General features: G+C 40.8%; 1 protein-coding gene across 5 annotated transcripts in view; it reads left to right on the top strand.

Moving 5' to 3' along the window:
* LOC123518548 (ubiquitin domain-containing protein UBFD1-like) overlaps window positions 1–18,955 on the top strand; it is a 66,778-nt gene that overhangs the window by 42,738 nt on the left and 5,085 nt on the right. For all 5 annotated transcript variants that reach the window (XM_045279380.1, XM_045279379.1, XM_045279377.1 and 2 more), the window contains one exon: window positions 18,298–18,395. In XM_045279380.1, the coding sequence (XP_045135315.1) occupies window positions 18,298–18,395 (98 nt within the window). The remainder of the gene's footprint in view (window positions 1–18,297; window positions 18,396–18,955) is intronic.

The raw sequence follows: 18,955 nt of genomic DNA, 5'->3' as shown, positions 1-18,955 counted from the left end.
ACTTAATGTGAAGAGAAATGAGAACAGTGGTGAGAGGAAGGAAGTCCGAGTGGAAGAAGGTAACCAGTGGAGTTCCACAAGGGTCAGTGCTGGGTCCCATCATGTTTTTTATTTATGTTTAATTGACAGTTATATGAACATGTTTGCGGACGATACTAAAATTATGAGGAGAGTAAAGAATGTAGAAGATTGCAACAAGTTACAGGAAGATCTTGATAAAATATATGAGTGGAGTAAAGAGTGGCAGATGGAATTTAATATAGACAAGACCCATGTTATGAAAATGGGAAGAAGTAGATACAGACCAAACTGGGATTACAGGCTGGGTGATGAGAAAATTAAAGAGACCAATGAGGAGAAAGACTTAGGAGTAACCGTGCAAAACACTTTGTCACCGGAGAAACACATTAACAAGATTTTTGGAAAACATACAACATGCTTCAAAATATTGGCCTTGCATTCCACTACCTAGATGAAGGAATGATGAAGAAGATATTATGTACCTTAATAAGACCCCAGTTAGAATATGCAGCATGTGTCTGGTCACCGCATATGAAGAAAAATGTGAAGAAGGTAGAAAGGGTACAGAGGCTGGCAACAAGGATGGTACCAGGACTCAGGGAGTTAGACTATGAGGAAAGACTGAGGAAGCTGGGGCTGACCACATTAGAAGAGAGAAGAACAAGAGGAGACATGATAACTATGTATAAATTGGTGAACAAGATTGACATACTGGATAGAGAGTTGATAAAGGTGACCACAAGTAATCATCTCCGAGGACATGGAAAAAGCTAATAAAGGACATCTGTCTAAATGACGTGAGAAAATACAGTTTCCCGCATCGTAGTATTGATAAGTGGAATAAACTGAGCAGTGATGTCGTTGACACGGTGTGTGTCAATCAGATGAAAGAGATATGACAGGAATGGACAAGGAGACAGGACACAGAGAGCTTAGCTCGGGCCCTGTAATACACAAATAGGTAAATACAAATAGGTAAATACACACACACACGCACACGCACACACACACACACACACACACACACACACACACACACACACACACACACACACACACACACACACACACACACACACACACACACAGGAACTGGACCAGGAGATGGAGGAAGTGATCAGGCTAGGAAGATACAGTGAAGGGGGTAGGAGACCAATGAAAGTGAGAATGAGATCCCAAATGGCAGTAGAGGAAATTATGGCTAGGAAAGGGAAACTTACCCATGATACTGAACACAAGGATATATGGATAAAAAGAGATAGATATGAACCTAGAGGAGAGAGAAAAGGAGAAAGTGCTAAGAAATTAAGCTAAGGGAAAAAAAAACAAGAAAAGGATGGAGATCGAGAAAAATTATTTTTACTGGAGGGTTCTGGATATGAGACTAAAGAAGTGGTACCTACAGAAGAAGGAGGAGGTCATAGAGGAGGCAAGAAATTAAGAGTGACTTATACTAATATAGATGGGTTGTTGTCAAGCATGTTGGAGGTTAGGGATTATTTGAAAGAAAAAAAGCCGGATGTAATATGCATTGTTGAAACAAAACTAAGAGAGGAGATCCATGTTAACTTTAAAGAGGAGGGATATAATAACTGGAGGAAAGGAAGGGTAAAGGGGGAGGAGAAGTGCTAATAATGGTTTGTGATGTACAATATGGAGAGGACAAAGTGGAAGTAATGGGGGTAACAATCAAAACAGGAACTGAAGAAGAGAAAAATTATAGTTACATATGTGCCACCTAAGACAAATGCATGGGGAACTCAAGAACATAAAGATATGCAAAGAGAGGTGATTAAGTGCCTAGATAACATAAGAAGAAGAGATGGAAGAATACTTTTTGTTGGAGACTTTAACTGTAAAAAGGAAACTTGAGAGAAATGGAAGTAATGGATGATGCTGGGCAGTGGAGCGAGGAACTGTTACAGTTGACTATGGTTAATGCAATGGATCAATGGGTGGAGGAGTCAACAAGGTACAGGGGGAAGAAGAACCATTGTTGCTTGACCTATTATTCACAAAGAAACCAGAGCCCCCTCCAATCATACAAAACCTTAGTCCAATGGGAAGAAGTGATCATATGACATAAGAGATGCAAATCCCCCTCCAATCTTACAAAACCTTAGTCTAATGGGAAGAAGTGATCATATGACATAAGAGATGCAAATCCCCCTCCAATCATACAAAACCTTAGTCCAATGGGAAGAAGTGATCATATGACATAAGAGATGCAAATATAGGAGGATGGGATAAGTTACAGAGATGACTATAAAGGAGAGAGATTCATTTATGCAAGAGTGGATTTTGAAAAATTAAGGATCTTTTTCTATGATATTGAGTGGATAAACATGTACAGAAGGACAATACAAGGGAAATATGAAATATTCTTATAGAAATATAATGAAGGAGTAAAAAAATTTGTATCTGTTTACAGAGTTAAGAAAAAATACACGCTTGGTACAATGCTAGATGCATAGAAGCTAGAAAGGTAAAAGATAAAGTGTGGAAGAAATTCATAAAGCAGAGAAATGACAATAACAGACGGCAGTACAAGGATGCAAAAAATGAATACATTAGAGTAAGAAGAGAGGAAGAAAGAAACTGAGAAAGATGTGAATAAAACCAGACAAACCCAAACTTTTCTACAAGTTTATAAATGTCAAAGTGAAGAACAAGGAAACAATAGAAAAAATAATTAAAGGAGGGAAGACATACCAAACAGAGAAGGAAATGTGTGAAATAATGAATGAGAGCTTAAAAACAGTGTTCATTACAGAAGATTTCACAGAACCCAATAGGACATTGCATTACCAAGGATTACAGAAGATCACAGTGCACAAGGAGGATATTGAAAGATTATTGGACAAGTTGGATGTCAGAAAAGCAATGGGGCCAGATGGTGTAGAAGGCAGGGTGTTAAAAGAAAGTAAAGAGCAACTACTGGTTCCTATTTGGGAAATAATTATAAGTTCAATAAATGAAGGGAAAGTTCCACTAGAGTGGAAGAGAGTCAACGTAATACCAATATTTAAAGGAAGAAAGGCAACTGAACCACTAAACTACAGACCAGTGTCATTTACAAGTGTTTTGGGGAAGTTGTGTGAAATAATTATCAAAGAAAAATGGGTTAAATTTCTAGAAGAGGAACAAGTCATATTGAACAGACAATTTGAGTTCAGGACAGGGAGGTCATGTGTATCAAACTTATTAAGCTTCTACTCAAGAGTTGTTGCAGGATTAGAAAGCAGAGATGGATGGGTGGACACAGTATACCTATATTTAAAAAAGGCTTTTGATAAAGTCCCTCATGGAAGACTACTTTGGAAACTAGAAAATAGGAGGACTGCGAGGAACTTTGCTAGAATGGACAAGAGATTATTTGAAGGATAAAGATGAGAACTGTGATCAGAGATACATACTCATCTTGGAGTAAAATAACAAGTGGAGTGCCACAGTGGTCAGTGTTAGCTCCCATTATGTTTCAGATTTATGTAAATGACATTCACATTGGGGTAAACAGTTATATTAATTTATTTGCTGATGATGCAAAGCTGCTAAGAGTTATCAAAACCAGGGAGGACTGTCTGCTGTTACAGGAAGATATAAACAAGATCTATGAGTGGAGTAAGAAGTGAAAATTGGAGTTTAATGCTAAGAAATATCACATAATGGAACTAGGAAAGAGCAAAAGAAGAACAGTATGTAACTGTTTTATGGGAGAGGAACAAATACTGAAGACTAAAGAGGAAAAAGATCTGGGAGTGATCATACAGGAAAATCTGAGCCCAGAAAAAACACATAAGCAAGATATTTGGATTATCATATAAAATGTTGATTAATATAAGAGTGGCATTTCAGTACATGTACAGGCAACCTCTGCTTAACGAAGGGGTTATGTTCCTAAAAAAACCTTCGTTAAGCGAACCAATTATAACAACTTAAACCCTGACTTGAACTTCCATTGAGAGTAAACAAAGCGAGAGTGCATCATAGTACAGTGAAAGGTTTAATGAAAGTAAAGATCATGAAGTTAAACATTTAGGCAGTTTAATTTAACTCATTATAATGTACACTAATGTAACTTTATAATGTTGATGATCTTAAATTTATGAAGGGAGGGAGAGTGGAGTGGGAAATACGCTAGCTGGCAACCTATGGAATGTAAACAAAAGGTGCATCATTGTACTGCATACAAAACTTATGTACCACATTTGCACAAGGCTTTCCATTTTATCCATTGCAGAGTTACGAGTTCAAGTGGTTCTTTTAGCTTGCAAGGAAGATACGGTCTCACCAGCCTTCTTAATAGAATCTGCTGACTTGAAAATAGTAGAGACAGTAGATGGAGTCAAGCCATGGTGGCGAGCAATGCTATTAGTTTTCTCGCCTCTCTCATGTCTGTGAATAATATCCAGCTTCACTTCGAGAGTAAGAGACTTCCTGGTGTTCTTAGCAACTCTAGGCGACATTGCAGGGCGTTTTGGTGGTAAGTTGAGTGAGGGAAGACGAGCTGCTGCTGACGCTGTTATTGTTTTGAACAGGGGGGAGTGAGTGGTGCACGTGTTGTCCATGAGAGGTGCTGGTGTATTCAAAAGCTTGTCGGCTCGCGTGATGCGGCGGGGCTTTCAAACTTGGAAAAAATTACCTGGATAAAACTTCGTTAAAGCGAGTTTGGTGTTCGTTAAACGAGCAGGTGGTAGTAAAATGAAACCGTTGTAGTGAAATTTCGTTGTGTGAACCTTCATTAAGGGGGGTTGCCTGTACAAAGTTATGATGAAAAAAATCATCACAAGCATGATACGTCCAAGGTTGGAATATGCAGCAGTGGTGTGGTCTTTGAGCTCTATAAAGGATATAAGAAAATTAGAAAGGATACAGAAGATTACTACAAAGATGGTGATGGAATTAAAGGACCTAACATATGAAGAACGACTGAAGGAAATGGGACTACCGATCGTACAAGTTAGAAGAGAACGTGGGGACCTATTAACAATGTACAGGCAACCCTCGCTTAACGAAGGTTCACACAACAAAATTTTGCTACAACAAAGGTTTCCTTTTATTACCATCTGCTCGTTTAACGAACACCAAACTCGCTTTAACAAAATTTTATCCAGGTAATTTTTTCCAAGTTTGAAGGCCCTGCCATATCACGCAAGCCGCCAGGCTTTTGAATACACCAGCGCCTCTCGTGGACAAAACGCGCACCAATCACTCCCCTAGTTCAAAACAATAAAAGCATCAGCAGCAGCTTGTCTGCCCTCGCTGTACATGCCACTGAAACGTCCTGCAATGTCGCCTAGCGTTGCTAAGAAGACCAGGAAGTCTCTTACTCTCGAAGTGAAGCTGGATATTATTCACAGACACGAGAGAGGTGAATAAACTAATAGCATTGCTTCCCACATTGGCTTGACTCCATCTACTGTCTACCATTTTCAAGTCAGCAGACTCTATTAAGAAGGCTGGTGAGATCATATCTTCCTTGCAAGCTAAAAGAACCACCTGAACTCATGACTTTGCAATGGATAAAATAGAAAGCTGAAAAATTCTGAATTATAGGTGGTCCCCAAAACACCCTCTATATACTTACCCTGCATTATACAAGTGTAGCTGTAACATTGTTTTGATATATGATAGTTGTACATGAAAATATACATTCAGAAGCATATAGAAAAACACGTTGTAAGTTAAGTTCAGCATGGAAAAGTTTTGCCCTCGCCATTATCATCTCGCGGACACAGGGAAGTTACCAATGCGCCGAAGCTTAAACCACTGTATGAGAGCACTGTCTAAATCACTGCTTTTACCCTCCTTAAGTGTTCTACGAACCTCCATGTTCTTCTTGCTCTCACACTCACTGTAAAACTTGTGAAGTTGATTCTTCTGCTTTTTTTATATCATAGACGGTTGATGGGCCAATGTTGTACTGTTGGCATAGGCTCCGCACTGAAACACCTTTATCTAGCTTCCTCAATAGGTCCGCTTTCTGTTGCACTGATATTGTTATATGTTTGCGCTTTTTCTTTGGTTCACACACAACACTATCACTTCCTGGTCGCTTGGAAGCCATGTTTAGGGGCAAATATTAAAAAAAAAAATTTTATGCACCTGGGATGGTGGTGCTTGCAATTAGCAGCAGCATGGTACTGATCCATATTTGACCCAGAATGCCCTGGCCCCAAAACACAGTACAGCGCCGCCGCGTCCTAGCAGCGGTCTGGCAAATTACTCCGGCCAATTCAAAAATTCCGGCAAACAAAAATTTTGCCGGATTACAGGTGTTGCCGGATGAAGGAATACCGGATTAAGGAAGTTCAACCTGTACCTAGATTTACAGAAAACATTTGACAAGGTCCCACACAAAAGGTTATTGTAGAAACTTGAACCAAATGGGGACTAAAGGGAGGACTTCTGATATGGATGGCTGACTTTCCAAAAGATAGAGAAATGAGAACAATTATGAGAGATAAAAAATCGGCATGGAAAAGAATCTTAAGTGGAGTTCTGCAGGGGTTGGTATTAGCACCAGTAATGTTTGTGGTATATGTGAACAATATACCAGAAAATATAGACAATTAAATCAGTCTGTTTGTAGGTGATGCTAAATTAATGAGGAGGGTGAATAGAAAAGAAGATTGTGAGGCGCTACAACAAGACTTGGATAAAATAACGGAATGTTCACTCTCATAGGAAATGGAATTTAATACAAAAAAGTGCAGTGTATTAGAATTTGGAATGAGCAAAAGAAAGCCAAAGGGAGTTTATTCAATGAGGAATGAAGAAATTTTAAAAAAGTCTGAAGAAAGAGACCTTGGAGTAACCATTGTAGATAACTTGTCACCAGAAAAGTACATAAATAGAATTACAGGAAATGCCTATGAACTTTTGAGAAATGTAAAGGCGGCATTCACTTACATAAATGAAGATATGATGAAAAAAGAAACTGGTAACAGCTCTAATACAGCCAAAATTAGAATACACAGCTACAGTATGGTCTCTGAACAAAAAGAAACACATAAGAAAACTATAGAAAATACAGAGGGCAGCAACAAAGCTTCCCCAAAATTTAAGTGAATAGTCATATGAAGAATGGCTGTGACTACTAGATCTTACAACTCTAGAACAGAGAAGGGAAAGAGGTGCTATAAGAGCAGTGTACAGAGTGATGAATGGACTGGGATAATTAGATAAAAAAGGCTTATTAATCTGGGACACCAGTGACACAAGAGGACATGGAAAGAAATTAAGATAGGACAACTGCAGGAGAGATATCAAGTTCAGCTTCCCACAAAGATGTGTAGAGGTGTAGAATGGTTTACATGAGCGAGTCATTGAAGCAAGAACAATCAATAAGTTCAAAGAAATGATGGATTCTCATAGATATGGAGATGGGACAGCACAAGCATAGCTCTTTTCCTATATGTTACAACTAGATAAACAACTAGATAAATACACACACACACACACTTAACAGTAGCTGTGGACACACCTAACGGTAGCGGTGGAGAACAGTTGTGTTGCCAGGAGCTCCTAGAGGAACACTCTATCAAGAGGCGTCTTGAAGCAGAAGGACCTAGACTGTATGTACAGGGGGGAAATGGGCCATAAGGTTGTCCTGTCTTAAAAAATATGCAAGATTTGGGTACCGTTAGAGTCAAATAAAGGCAGGAGAAGCGGATGTAGATGGTGCTGTCAGATGTGTTATCAAAACATTTGCCCAGGTAGATAAGATCAACCTTTTTGAAACACCTGTTGGATTGAGGAGATTGGGGAATATAAGGAATTTTCAGGATTTTGTGAGGACAAAGGTAATGTAAGAAGACTGGTGAACCTGGAGAAGGAGTTGAGATGCATGAAGCAAGTGCTCTCAAGTATCATGGAAAAACCAAACAACTTGATTATTGAAAACACTGAACTGAAGGAGAGAATAGAAGAATGTAAAAAAGTAAGAGAAGTGTAGAGTTGATGTTGGGTCAATAAAAGGCGGAAGTCCAGGTTAACAGCAATGTTGGTCCAAAACAGGTACAGCTCCGCTGACATGACTACCTCTCAGCGGTGACTTTGCCCCACTGACTTCCCCTCCCAGTGGTGCTCTCGACTGCACTTCTGACACGTCACTAATAACAGTAAATATCATCACCCAGCAAACCATCATACCTCATTTATTCTTAACGTGCGGGATAACAACCATATAACAGTTATACAGGAGCGAATTAACAGCAAACTAACGAAGCCTCCTTACGCAAATAACAATCTATACAACACTCCCTCCTGATCCTAAAGCAGATCACTATATTGAAAAGGCCGCTCTGGACGATGTTCTCGCGATCCTCTGCGCGGCAGGGGGCGTCCTGGACCATCCTCCTCACTCTCGTCATGACCCTCAGCTTCAGTAAAGTCGTCTCTAGCGGCGGGTAGGCGTATAAGCAGACTATCTTCATCCTCGCTAGTAGTCCCGTCCCCAGCCGATGCCTCTTCACATTGTGGTGGTCGTGTGGCCCGCCACAGGTCCCGTACATGGCGTGGCAGCCCGTCCACCTCGACTTTCTGGGGAGACAGAATCTTTGTTACTGTGCCAACGGAGCTGGGTGCGTTGCATCTTCGGCTAGCATGACGAACCCAAACTCTGTCCCCAAGTATGAAGCAATGCTGCACGTTGTCTTCCTCTTCACAGTCGCTTACAGTATCCAAACCCAGCAGTCTCACCTCATACCTGAAGATACCATTTGCTGGAGCTGAGGAAGGGTTGTCATCACGAGGCATCACATTGTAGCGGTAAACTGCTTCAGGAATAGTGCAGGGTTTCCGTGCTGCTATAGTTTTTACTGAGCGATGACAGAGTTCAGATATGCCGTTGCCGGCGATATATGACACTTATCCCCCAGCGCCTGGCGAATTCGTTGAAGGAAGCGCTACGGAAACTGGTGGCATTGTCCGTTAAGAGTTCCTTTGGGGCGCCGCGCTCATAAAATACCGACTCCAGCACCTCAGTAACAGCGGCAGCATCCTGCCTTCTGAGTCTTCTCCAAATCGCATATCTTGACGGGCCACAGTCTATGAGGGTGAGATAGTGCTGATCCTCAACATGACAGACATCCATACTGACTCGTTTCCAAGACTCAGTGACTCCCAGGACACCCTTCTTCCATTTCACGGGAGCAAGGTCAATAGATTGACAGGCCTCACATTTACGCACCACTTCTTGCACTTGACGTCTTGTTGTCGCTGGAAACTTCCTCCTGCAAAAGTAGAGAGAACGCTTGACTCCTGGATGCCCGCTGGTCTGGTGAATACGCGCAATTTCAAACTCAGGAACAACCACTGCCGCTCCACAGAAAGGCTGGTTGTCGTTTGATGATAGCCACTTCTTTGGCACTCTCGTTAGCACGTCAGCCTTGTTTTCAGCAGAGGAGACAAATTTTACTTCAACCTGAAGCTGATACTCAGAAATAACAGTCCTTATTGTCTCCAGGCGTCGACGAATAAGCATCTCACTCGCTGCTTTCGTTTTGAGTTGCGATCTGCCCGACAGTGCATCCATCATCCGGTGGTACACTGTTCTGGAGTCAGTCATCAATGCCAGTTTTTTCATCTTCCAGGCGACAGCAAGATTAATTCCGCAAAGTACGGCATCTAACTCGGCGAGATTGATGTGTGAGCAATCATTCTGCCGAAGCCAACAGGCATCCTCGATGATATTACCATTCACCTCAAGCGCTGTCCCAATCGCTAGAGAGCTGGCGTCCACCCACACGGTAGCTTCGTCGCCATCCACATCCCAGCGACCTCGAGCTGGATCCGAACGCTTCACACGCTGTAAGGTCTCGGTGAGCATCATATGTATCTCCGGATCAGTAATCTCTTCATCCCAAGAAGTGGTAACAGCATTGGCTGTTCTTTTAAGTAGGAAGCTGCTACTCTTAGCCAGCCACACACAGGTAGATGACCAGTGAGGCACCCACACAGCGAAAACACTGCGCGCCTTGTCAGCTTCCCTGACTTTTCTTGAACTTCATTGTCTCGTCTCCAGAAAAGACAGTTTCGCTCCCCCCAGACTTGAACACCCAGTACACGCGCTCCTGCTGACACTGTTTCAGCTGGTTTGCAGACAAGGCCGTGACGATGAAGATGATTTCTAACGTCCTCTGCACTTGCAATTCTCTCGTCAACAAGAATGTCGTCCAAGTAAGGAGACGTGGCACGGCAGATCCTTTCATCCCAGCTCAAAGTAGTAGCAAGGATCTTTTTCATGACCAGGGGAGCTATGCTTAAACCAAAGCCAAGTCTTGTTAAGCAGTATCGCTTGTCCTTGAACATGACCGTCTGGTATGGCCATAATGAGCGATTCACGTCGATCTGTAGGTAGGCTTTACGCAGGTCGAGAAGAGCGGTTTTCTGTCCTTGGCGGCGCCATTCCCTGACCTTTTCACTACAGACGTCTGCTTCTGCTGTGTGAAGGCTAAGATGAGAGTTCAACTCACGGAAGTCAAGCACTGGGCGGACCTTTTCCTTATTACGTTGAACCACGGCCATCAAAGGAATGGTCCCCTTAACTGGTCCATGACGTCGTTCATCGTGCGGAACAAGCCAACCATCCGCAATCCATTGAAACAGCTCCCTTTCATATTCTAGACGTGCTTCCGGTTGAATCTGGTACTCAGAAGTGGAATTTACCAAGCATGCAGGTTCCTGTCCGTCACACCACTTCCATGAAAGAATCCACTCCTTAGCTGCCGCATCATAAATCACAGTGAAATCCTTCCCCGTCTATCACATAATCCGTGGCCACATCTGCTGCTGCTGCTGCTGAAGACATAGATTCTTCAATACCAAACTGCACGTCACTTGGTGTGCGCACCGTAACCCCACGGAAAGCACTTACGCCATTCATACCAAGAATGAAGTTGAAGTTCAGTGGCCTAGTAGACACCACTAACACCTCCACGAAAGCATACACCCCCGACGGCAACTGAACATGCACTACACTCGTACCTTGACAAGAATAACGTTCACTGTTGACCGTTGTAACACAGACATCCTTTCTTGTCCAGTGGGAGCACATAGATACGTGAGCGATGCTTTTCGAGCAGCCTGTGTCCACCAGTGCTTCGCAGCTCACCCCGTCCACGGCAAGCTGAACCTTCGGTAGAGCGCCAATCACTGATGAGCCGGAGAGGAGGCTGGCGCTGATCCCGCCTCTCCAACACAGTTTTCCGGACACGATGAAGCCATGTGCCCTCTGCGACCACAACGAAAACAGCGTATGTTGGCTCTGCCGCCTCTTCGTCTAGTACGACCAACTACACAATCACGAGCATAATGATTGGGTTGACCACATCCGTGACATGTCACTACGGCCTCCTCTTCTGTAGTGGCACATGAGTGGCATAGTGCAACACCTGCAGCAGCAACGCCAGTTTCCTCCAACAGCACAGCACGAGCACGACAAAGAATCTGCCCGATATCCATGGACTCCATACGAGAACCAGCACGAAGAATATGGTGAGCCGATTCAGGTAGCCCTGCCATGAAAGCACATGCCAAGCCGGTGTCGGTCATGCCACCAAACAGTTCTGCCAGTCGCCGCAAGTCAGCCAGGTAGACATCCACCGCTTCACCGTCGCCCAGCTTACGAGCGATGAACTGTTCATAGGCACTGAACTTGTCTGAAGCGAAGGCGGAGACAAGGGCTTCCTTGATCTTGTTATACTCAAGCTTGTCTGTACCACTCAGCTGCTGGTACACAGCAAAAGCTCCACCGGTAAGACGCAGAGGAATGACGTTGTGTAGCTCGGAGAATCCCTGTAGCCGACACACCAATTCACACTTGTCCAGCCATTCCACAACGCCATGTGATGACCCGTTGAACTCGGGAATCAACTTGAGATCCATTTGCAGGCTGCTGGCTTGAGATGCTTGAACACCAACGTTGGACATGCCTAGATAGCTTGTAGAGTTGATGTTGGGTCAATAAAAGGCGTAAGTCCAGGTTAACAGCAATGTTGGTCCAAAACGGGTACAGCTCCGCTGACACGACTACCTCTCAGCGGTGACTTTGCCCCACTGACTTCCCCTCTCAGTGGTGCTCTCGACTGCACTTCTGACACGTCACTAATAACAGTAAATACCATCACCCAGCAAACAATCATACCTCATTTATTCTTAACGTGCGGGATAACAACCATATAACAGTTATACAGGAGCGAATTAACAGCAAACTAACGAAGCCTCCTTACGCAAATAACAATATATACAACAAGAAGTAAACCAGGTGATGAAAGAGGAGATGGAAGAGTTAAAGAAACCAAATGGTATATTAATGGCTACATGTGGCAAATATGAAAAGCCATTAGTCTACAGGAAAAGTTCATTATGGGGCATGCAAAGTGGAAAGGGTGAGATCAAGATGGAATAATTAAGAAATGCCTGGAAAAGGGAACAGGAAGAAGAAAAAGTAAATTCTCAGAGGTAGTAAAGAAGCAAATCCAAGACACGACAAAGGACACTGTTATACAAATAATTAAGAAGAAGGAAGATTTGGTGAGGGACACAGTGGACAAGAGGAAATGTATCTAATTTTAAGGCTGAAGAAAAAAAAAAAAAGTTTGCAAGAGAGAGAGAGAGAGAGAGAGAGAGAGAGTTGGCAAAAGCTGTTATTAAGTTGGTTTAGGACAGCACACAGGGGTTGGAGCAAGAGGTGGAGGAAGTGCTTAGGTAGAGAAGGTATAGTGAAGGAAGAAAGAAACCACTGAAAGTGAGAATGAGATCTCAAGTGGCAGTGGAAGAGATAATGGCAAGAAAGGGGAAATTGGCTGAAGATACTGAATTTATATATGGATAAAAAGAGATATGAACTTGGAAGAGAAAGAAAAGGAGAGAGTGCAATGAAATGAAGCCAAGGAAAAAAATGAGAAAAGGACAGAAATTGAAAAAAAGAAATTCTACTGGAGGGTTCTATATATGAGACTGAAAAAGTGGTATCTTCGGGAAAAGAAGAGGTGTAATGGAAGAAATACAAGTGGAGGGAGAAGCAAGAAATTAAGAGTGACATATGCAAATATAGATGGGTTGTTATCCAGTGTGTTGGAGGCTAGAGACTATTTGAAGGAAAAAAGACCGGATATAATGTGCATAATAGAAACAAAGTTAAGAGAGGACGTCCATGTTAGTTTTAAGGAAGACGGATATAAAAGTTGGAAAAGAAACAGGAAGGGAAAGGATAGAGGAGGAGTGCTAATAATGGTTCATGATAGTTTATGTGTAGAGGAAGTGCATTATGGAGATCATATGGCAGAAGTAATGGGAGTAACAATCAAGACAGAAGAAATGAAAAAAAAAGAGAATCATAGTCACATATGTCACCTGAGACAAATACATGAAGAACAGAAGAACATAAGGAAATGCAAGGAGAGGTGACTAAGTTTTTGGATAATATGATAAGAAGAGATGGAAAAATACTATTAGTAGGAAACTTCAATTGTAAAAGAGTAAATGAAGAGAGATGGAAGTAATAGGTAATGCTGGATCGTGGAGTGAGATGTTACAGTTAACTATGGTGAATACACTGGATCAGTGGATGGAAGAATTGACATGATACAGAGGTGAAGAAGAACCATCATTGCTTGACCTATGATTCACAAAGAAACTGTAGCTCCCTTCTATCATTCAATATCAGAGTCCAATGGGAAGAAGTGACCATGTAACATTAGAATTAGAAATGCATGAATGGGAAGTGCTAAGATACAGGGAGGACTAGAAAAAGGAGAGATTGAATTATGCAAGAGCAAATTTTGAAAGGTTAAGACAGTTTTTTGGTAGCATAGAATGGAGGAACATTATGAACAGCAAAACAGTACAGGGAAATTATGAATTATTCCTACAGAAGTATAATGAAGGAGTGAGGAAATATGTGCCAGTCTATATATAGAGTAAAGAGTTTACAAGCCTGTATAAAAGATGTATAGAAGCTAAGAGGGAAAAAGATAAAACTTGGAAGTAACTCAAAAAGCAGAGAAATGAAAGCAACAGACAGCAGTATAATGATGCTAGAAATGAATATGTTAGAGTAAAAAGAGAAAAAGAAAGAAACTTTCAGAAAGATTTGGCACGGAAAAGTGAAGATGAACCCAAGCTTTTCTACAATTATATAAGGAAACAATATAGAAAATAGTTAAAGGAGGGGAAAACATACCAAACAACAGAGAAAATGAATGAAATAATGAATGAAAGCTTCAAGACTGTTTTCACTGAAGAAGATGTTACAGAACCAAATAGAACATTGCATTGTACAGGCTTGCAGGAAATCGTAGTGCACAAACAAGAAATTGGAAGTCTACAAGAAAATTTTGGTCAGAAAAGCAATGGGACCAGATGGTGTGTAAGACTAGGCACTAAAGGAATGACAAGATCAATTGTTAGAACTAATTTGGGAAGTTGGTTTTACAAGCTCATTAAAGGAAGGAAGAGTACCACTGGAATGGAAGAGAGCTAACATAATCCCAATATTCAAAGGAGGAAAGTCAACTGAGCCATTAAAATTACAGACTGGTGTCACTTACAAGTGTTGTGGGACAGATATGTGAAATTGTTATCAAGGAAAAATAGATTAAATATCTGGAAGAAAAACAAATTATATCAAACAGACAATTTGAGTTCAAGACAGGAAGATCATGTGTGTCAAATTTACTAAGTTTCTACTCAAGAGTAGTAGAAGAACTGGGGAGCAGAGATGGATGGGTAGACACTGTGTACCTGGACATAAAAAGAGCTTTTGATAAAGTCCCACATAGCAGACTTTTGGAAGTTGGAGAACATAGGAGGACTGAAAGGAAAAATATTGATTGGATAAGGGATTACTAGAAGGATAGAGATGAGAACTGTGATCAAAGATACATACTCATCCTGGATTAAAGTAACAAGGTACCACAGGAGTCAGTGTTACCATCCATTATGTTCCAGGTATACATAGATGACATACAGTATGGAGTGACCAGTTTTTTTTTTTTTATCATGTGGGCTTTTCACGGGAATTTATGGGCTAAAGGGGATACTCATTAAGGGTACCTCCTATTTCAAAGCCCACCCGCTAGGAAACCGTTGCCCTGAGTGAGGAAGCCCACCCTACACTCAGACCGTAGACAGGATTCGAACCCGTGCGCTTGGAGACCCCTCGGATCCCAAAGCACGCACGGATCCACTGTACCACGGCGGCCCCTGTTAATTTGTTTCCTAATGATGCAGAATTGTTAAGAGTAATTAAGACCAGAAAAGACTGTGTGCTGCTGCAGGAAGATATAGATAAAGTTTATGAATGGAGTAAGAAGTGGAAGTTAGAATTCAATGCCAAGAAATGCCACATAATGGAATTAGGAAAAAGTAAGAGAAGACCAGTATGGAACTATTTAATGGGAGAGGAACAAATATTGAAGACTAAAGAGAAAAAAAGATCTGGGAATGGTTTACACAAGAAACTCTGAGCTTCGAAAAACACATAAGTGAAATATTTGAAAACAACTTATAAAATGTTGACTAATATTAGGGTGGTGTTTCAGTACATGGACAAGGATATGATGAAAAAAATTATTATGAGTATGATACATTTACAGTTGGAATATGCCGTAGTGGTGTGGTCGCCGAGCTTGAAAAAGGATATAAAAAGATTAAAATGGATCCAGAGGATAGCTACAAAGATGGTGCTGGAACTAAAGGATCTAACATATGAAAAAAGGTTGAAGGAAATGGGACTGCCAACTTTACAAGATAGAAGAGAAAGAGGAGACTTAACCCCTTCAATACGGTGACGCCTATGTAGGCGTCATGAAGCCCCAGTAGCATAGTAAAAAGCTGAGAAAGGGAAGATGTCTGAGAGATATTAAAAAATATAGTTTCCCGCAGAGATGTATTGAGACGTGGAACAGTTTAGATGAAGAAGTAGTGTCTGCAACGAGTGTGCACACTTTTAAAGTAAGATTGGATAAGTGTAGATATGGAGACGGGGCCACACGAGTATAAAGCCCAGGCCCTGTAAAACCACAACTAGGTAAATACAACTAGGTAAATACACAAATACAAAAACAACAAATTTTCTAATCTCTCTCTCTCTCTCTCTCTCTCTCCGAAGAGAGAAGCATCCACTTTCCTCTTCGAAGGCAATATAGTGACTAAAAAATAGCAGCATAATACACAAAGACGACAAGTATGACAAGCTTGCACGAATTTCCAGCTCAAGACGGCACTACCACCCGTATATCATACAGGCGGGCTTTTTTAACATCTGGCGCGAAGGGGTTAATAATATTGTATAAAATAGTTAATGGCATTGAAGAGATTGACAGGCATGACCTGATGCTGGTGACAGAAGCTGAAAGGACAAAAGGACATGCAAAGAAAATCAGGAAGAGCCAGTGTGTGAAGGATATTTGAAAAAACAGTTTTGCACATGGAATGGTGGAAAAGTGGAATGCATTGAATGATGAAGTGGTTGTAGCACACAATGTGCATTGTTTTAAAGAAAAATTAGATAAGTGGAGATATGGAGACAGGACACTATAAGCCCTGCTTGAACCCTGCACAAAACAACTAAGTGGAGAGCAGTAGAATGCGGAGTGCCACAGGGGTCAGTATTGGCACCAATACTTTTCCTCATTTATATTAATGACATGCCAGTAGGAGTGAACAGCTACATAAATCTGTTTGCGGACGATACGAAACTGTGCAGAGTTATAAAGCAAAAGGAGGATTGTGAAATACTGCAAGAAGACCTAAACAAGATCTGGGAATGGAGTAAGAAGTGGGAAATGGAATTCAATGTGAACAAAAGCCATGTCATGGAAATGGGAAAGAGTGAAAGATGACCTGTGGGAATCTATAAGATGGGAGATGGAGTAGAACTGGAGAAAGTCAAAAAGGAAAAGGACTTAGGAGTGACAATGGAAGAAAACAATCAACCATTAAGCCATATTGATAGAATTTTTAGAGAAATATATAATTTGCTAAGGAATATTGGAGTAGCATTTCACTACATGGACAAAGAAATGATGAAGAAATTGATAAGTACTATAATAAGACCCAGATTGGAATATGCAGGAGTAATGTGGACCCCTCATAAAAAGAAACACATAAGGAAATTGGAGAGGCTACAAAAAATAGCTACAAGAATGGTTCCAGAATTTGAAGGGATGACATATGAGGAGAGATTAAAGGCTATGGATCTACCAACCCTGGAACAAAGAAGGGAGAGAGGAAACCTGATACAAGTTTATAAATTGATCAACGGAATGGACCAAGTGGATAATGAGAAACTGATCCTGAGAGAAGAATATGACATCCGAAGCACAAGATCGCATAGTAAAAAGCTGAGAAAAGGAAGATGTCTGAGAGATATTAAAAAATATAGTTTCCCGCAGAGATGTATTGAGACGTGGAACAGTTTAGATGAAGAAGTAGTGTCTGCAACGAGTGTGCATACTTTTAAAGTAAGATTGGATAAGTGTAGATATGGAGACGGGGCCACACGAGCATAAAGCCCAGGCCCTGTAAAACTACAACTAGGTAAATACACACACACACACACACACACACACACACACACACACACACACACACATAATGAGCTCTGAGCTCGCTCCGTAGGGTAACGTCTGGCTGTCTCGTCAGAGACTGCAGCAGATCAAACAGTGAATACACACATATACACACACACACACACACACACACAAAGTAATATAAAGGACCACAACAAATATGATCCCAGAAATTAAGGATCTTCCCTATGAAGAAAGACTGAAGGAGATGGAACTACCAACTTTGAGGGATAGACAGGAAAGAGGAAACCTAATAACAATGTATAAGTTAGTAAACCGTATGGAAAAGATAGATAGACAATACCTGGTATCACTGACAAAGGATGGAGATAGACAAACAAGAGGACATTCCAAGAAGATCATGAAAAGTCAGTGTCTGAAGAACATTAAGAAGTTCCGTTTTCCACATAGGACAGTGGACATCTGGAATGGATTGAGTGAAGAGATTGTAGCAGCAGAAAGTGTGCACAAATTTAAGGAAAAGTTGAATAAATGTAGATATGAAGACAAGTCACTATGAGCCCTGCTCAAACCCTATAATATACAACTAGGTAAGTACACACACTCATGTATCTCACAGCTAGGTAAATACACACAACCTCAAAAAACTCTGAAGACTGAATTTTATAGCACTATGACTTGTATGGAATTAGTACATGCTGGGAAATTACATCTTCATGGCTAAATCTCTTTTCAGGGACTACAGCTGGGACCAACTGAGGCCTCAAGGTACTGGATCTACTGGGTGCCTGCACAGTATGTTGATGCCATCAGAGATACAGTCCTCGGCAAGTGGTAATGCATCAGAGCCTCTAAAGTTACATCCATCAAACATATATTTTGTTATTATAAAATTTGCTTATATATATATATATATATATATATATATATATATATATATATATATATATATATATATATATATATATATATATATATATATATAAAGTTTAAACATCTTATGTAATCAGAAAATATAAAAATTCAGAAGTTGGCAGGATTAGTAGAGACTGCTCTTTATTGCTACTGGACATAATTATGAATGCAGAGGTTTTGTGTTGTCAGCAGCTGTTTGAAGGCTAACATGATACACATAGTCTTTCATATTATATATTTATGTATTAGACACCAATTGCTTTGAATGCATTAAAATACTAGGCTAATGCCCATAACCATAGCTATAAAAATGGAAGTGCCTGGTGCATCTTATATTCTTAATGTCAGCAATATATTATTCAAGATGTTAGAAATGGCAAGATATAATTTGTTCTTGTTCAACATCATTTGATCAAATTATTTTTCATCATTGATTTCACAAAAGAAAAATAAAGATAGCTCTTTGCGATATTTTAGAT

Source organism: Portunus trituberculatus, chromosome 44 (genome assembly GCF_017591435.1).
Source record: "Portunus trituberculatus isolate SZX2019 chromosome 44, ASM1759143v1, whole genome shotgun sequence".
NCBI lineage: Eukaryota > Metazoa > Arthropoda > Malacostraca > Decapoda > Portunidae > Portunus > Portunus trituberculatus.
This window is presented reverse-complemented; position numbering and strand designations above follow the sequence as displayed.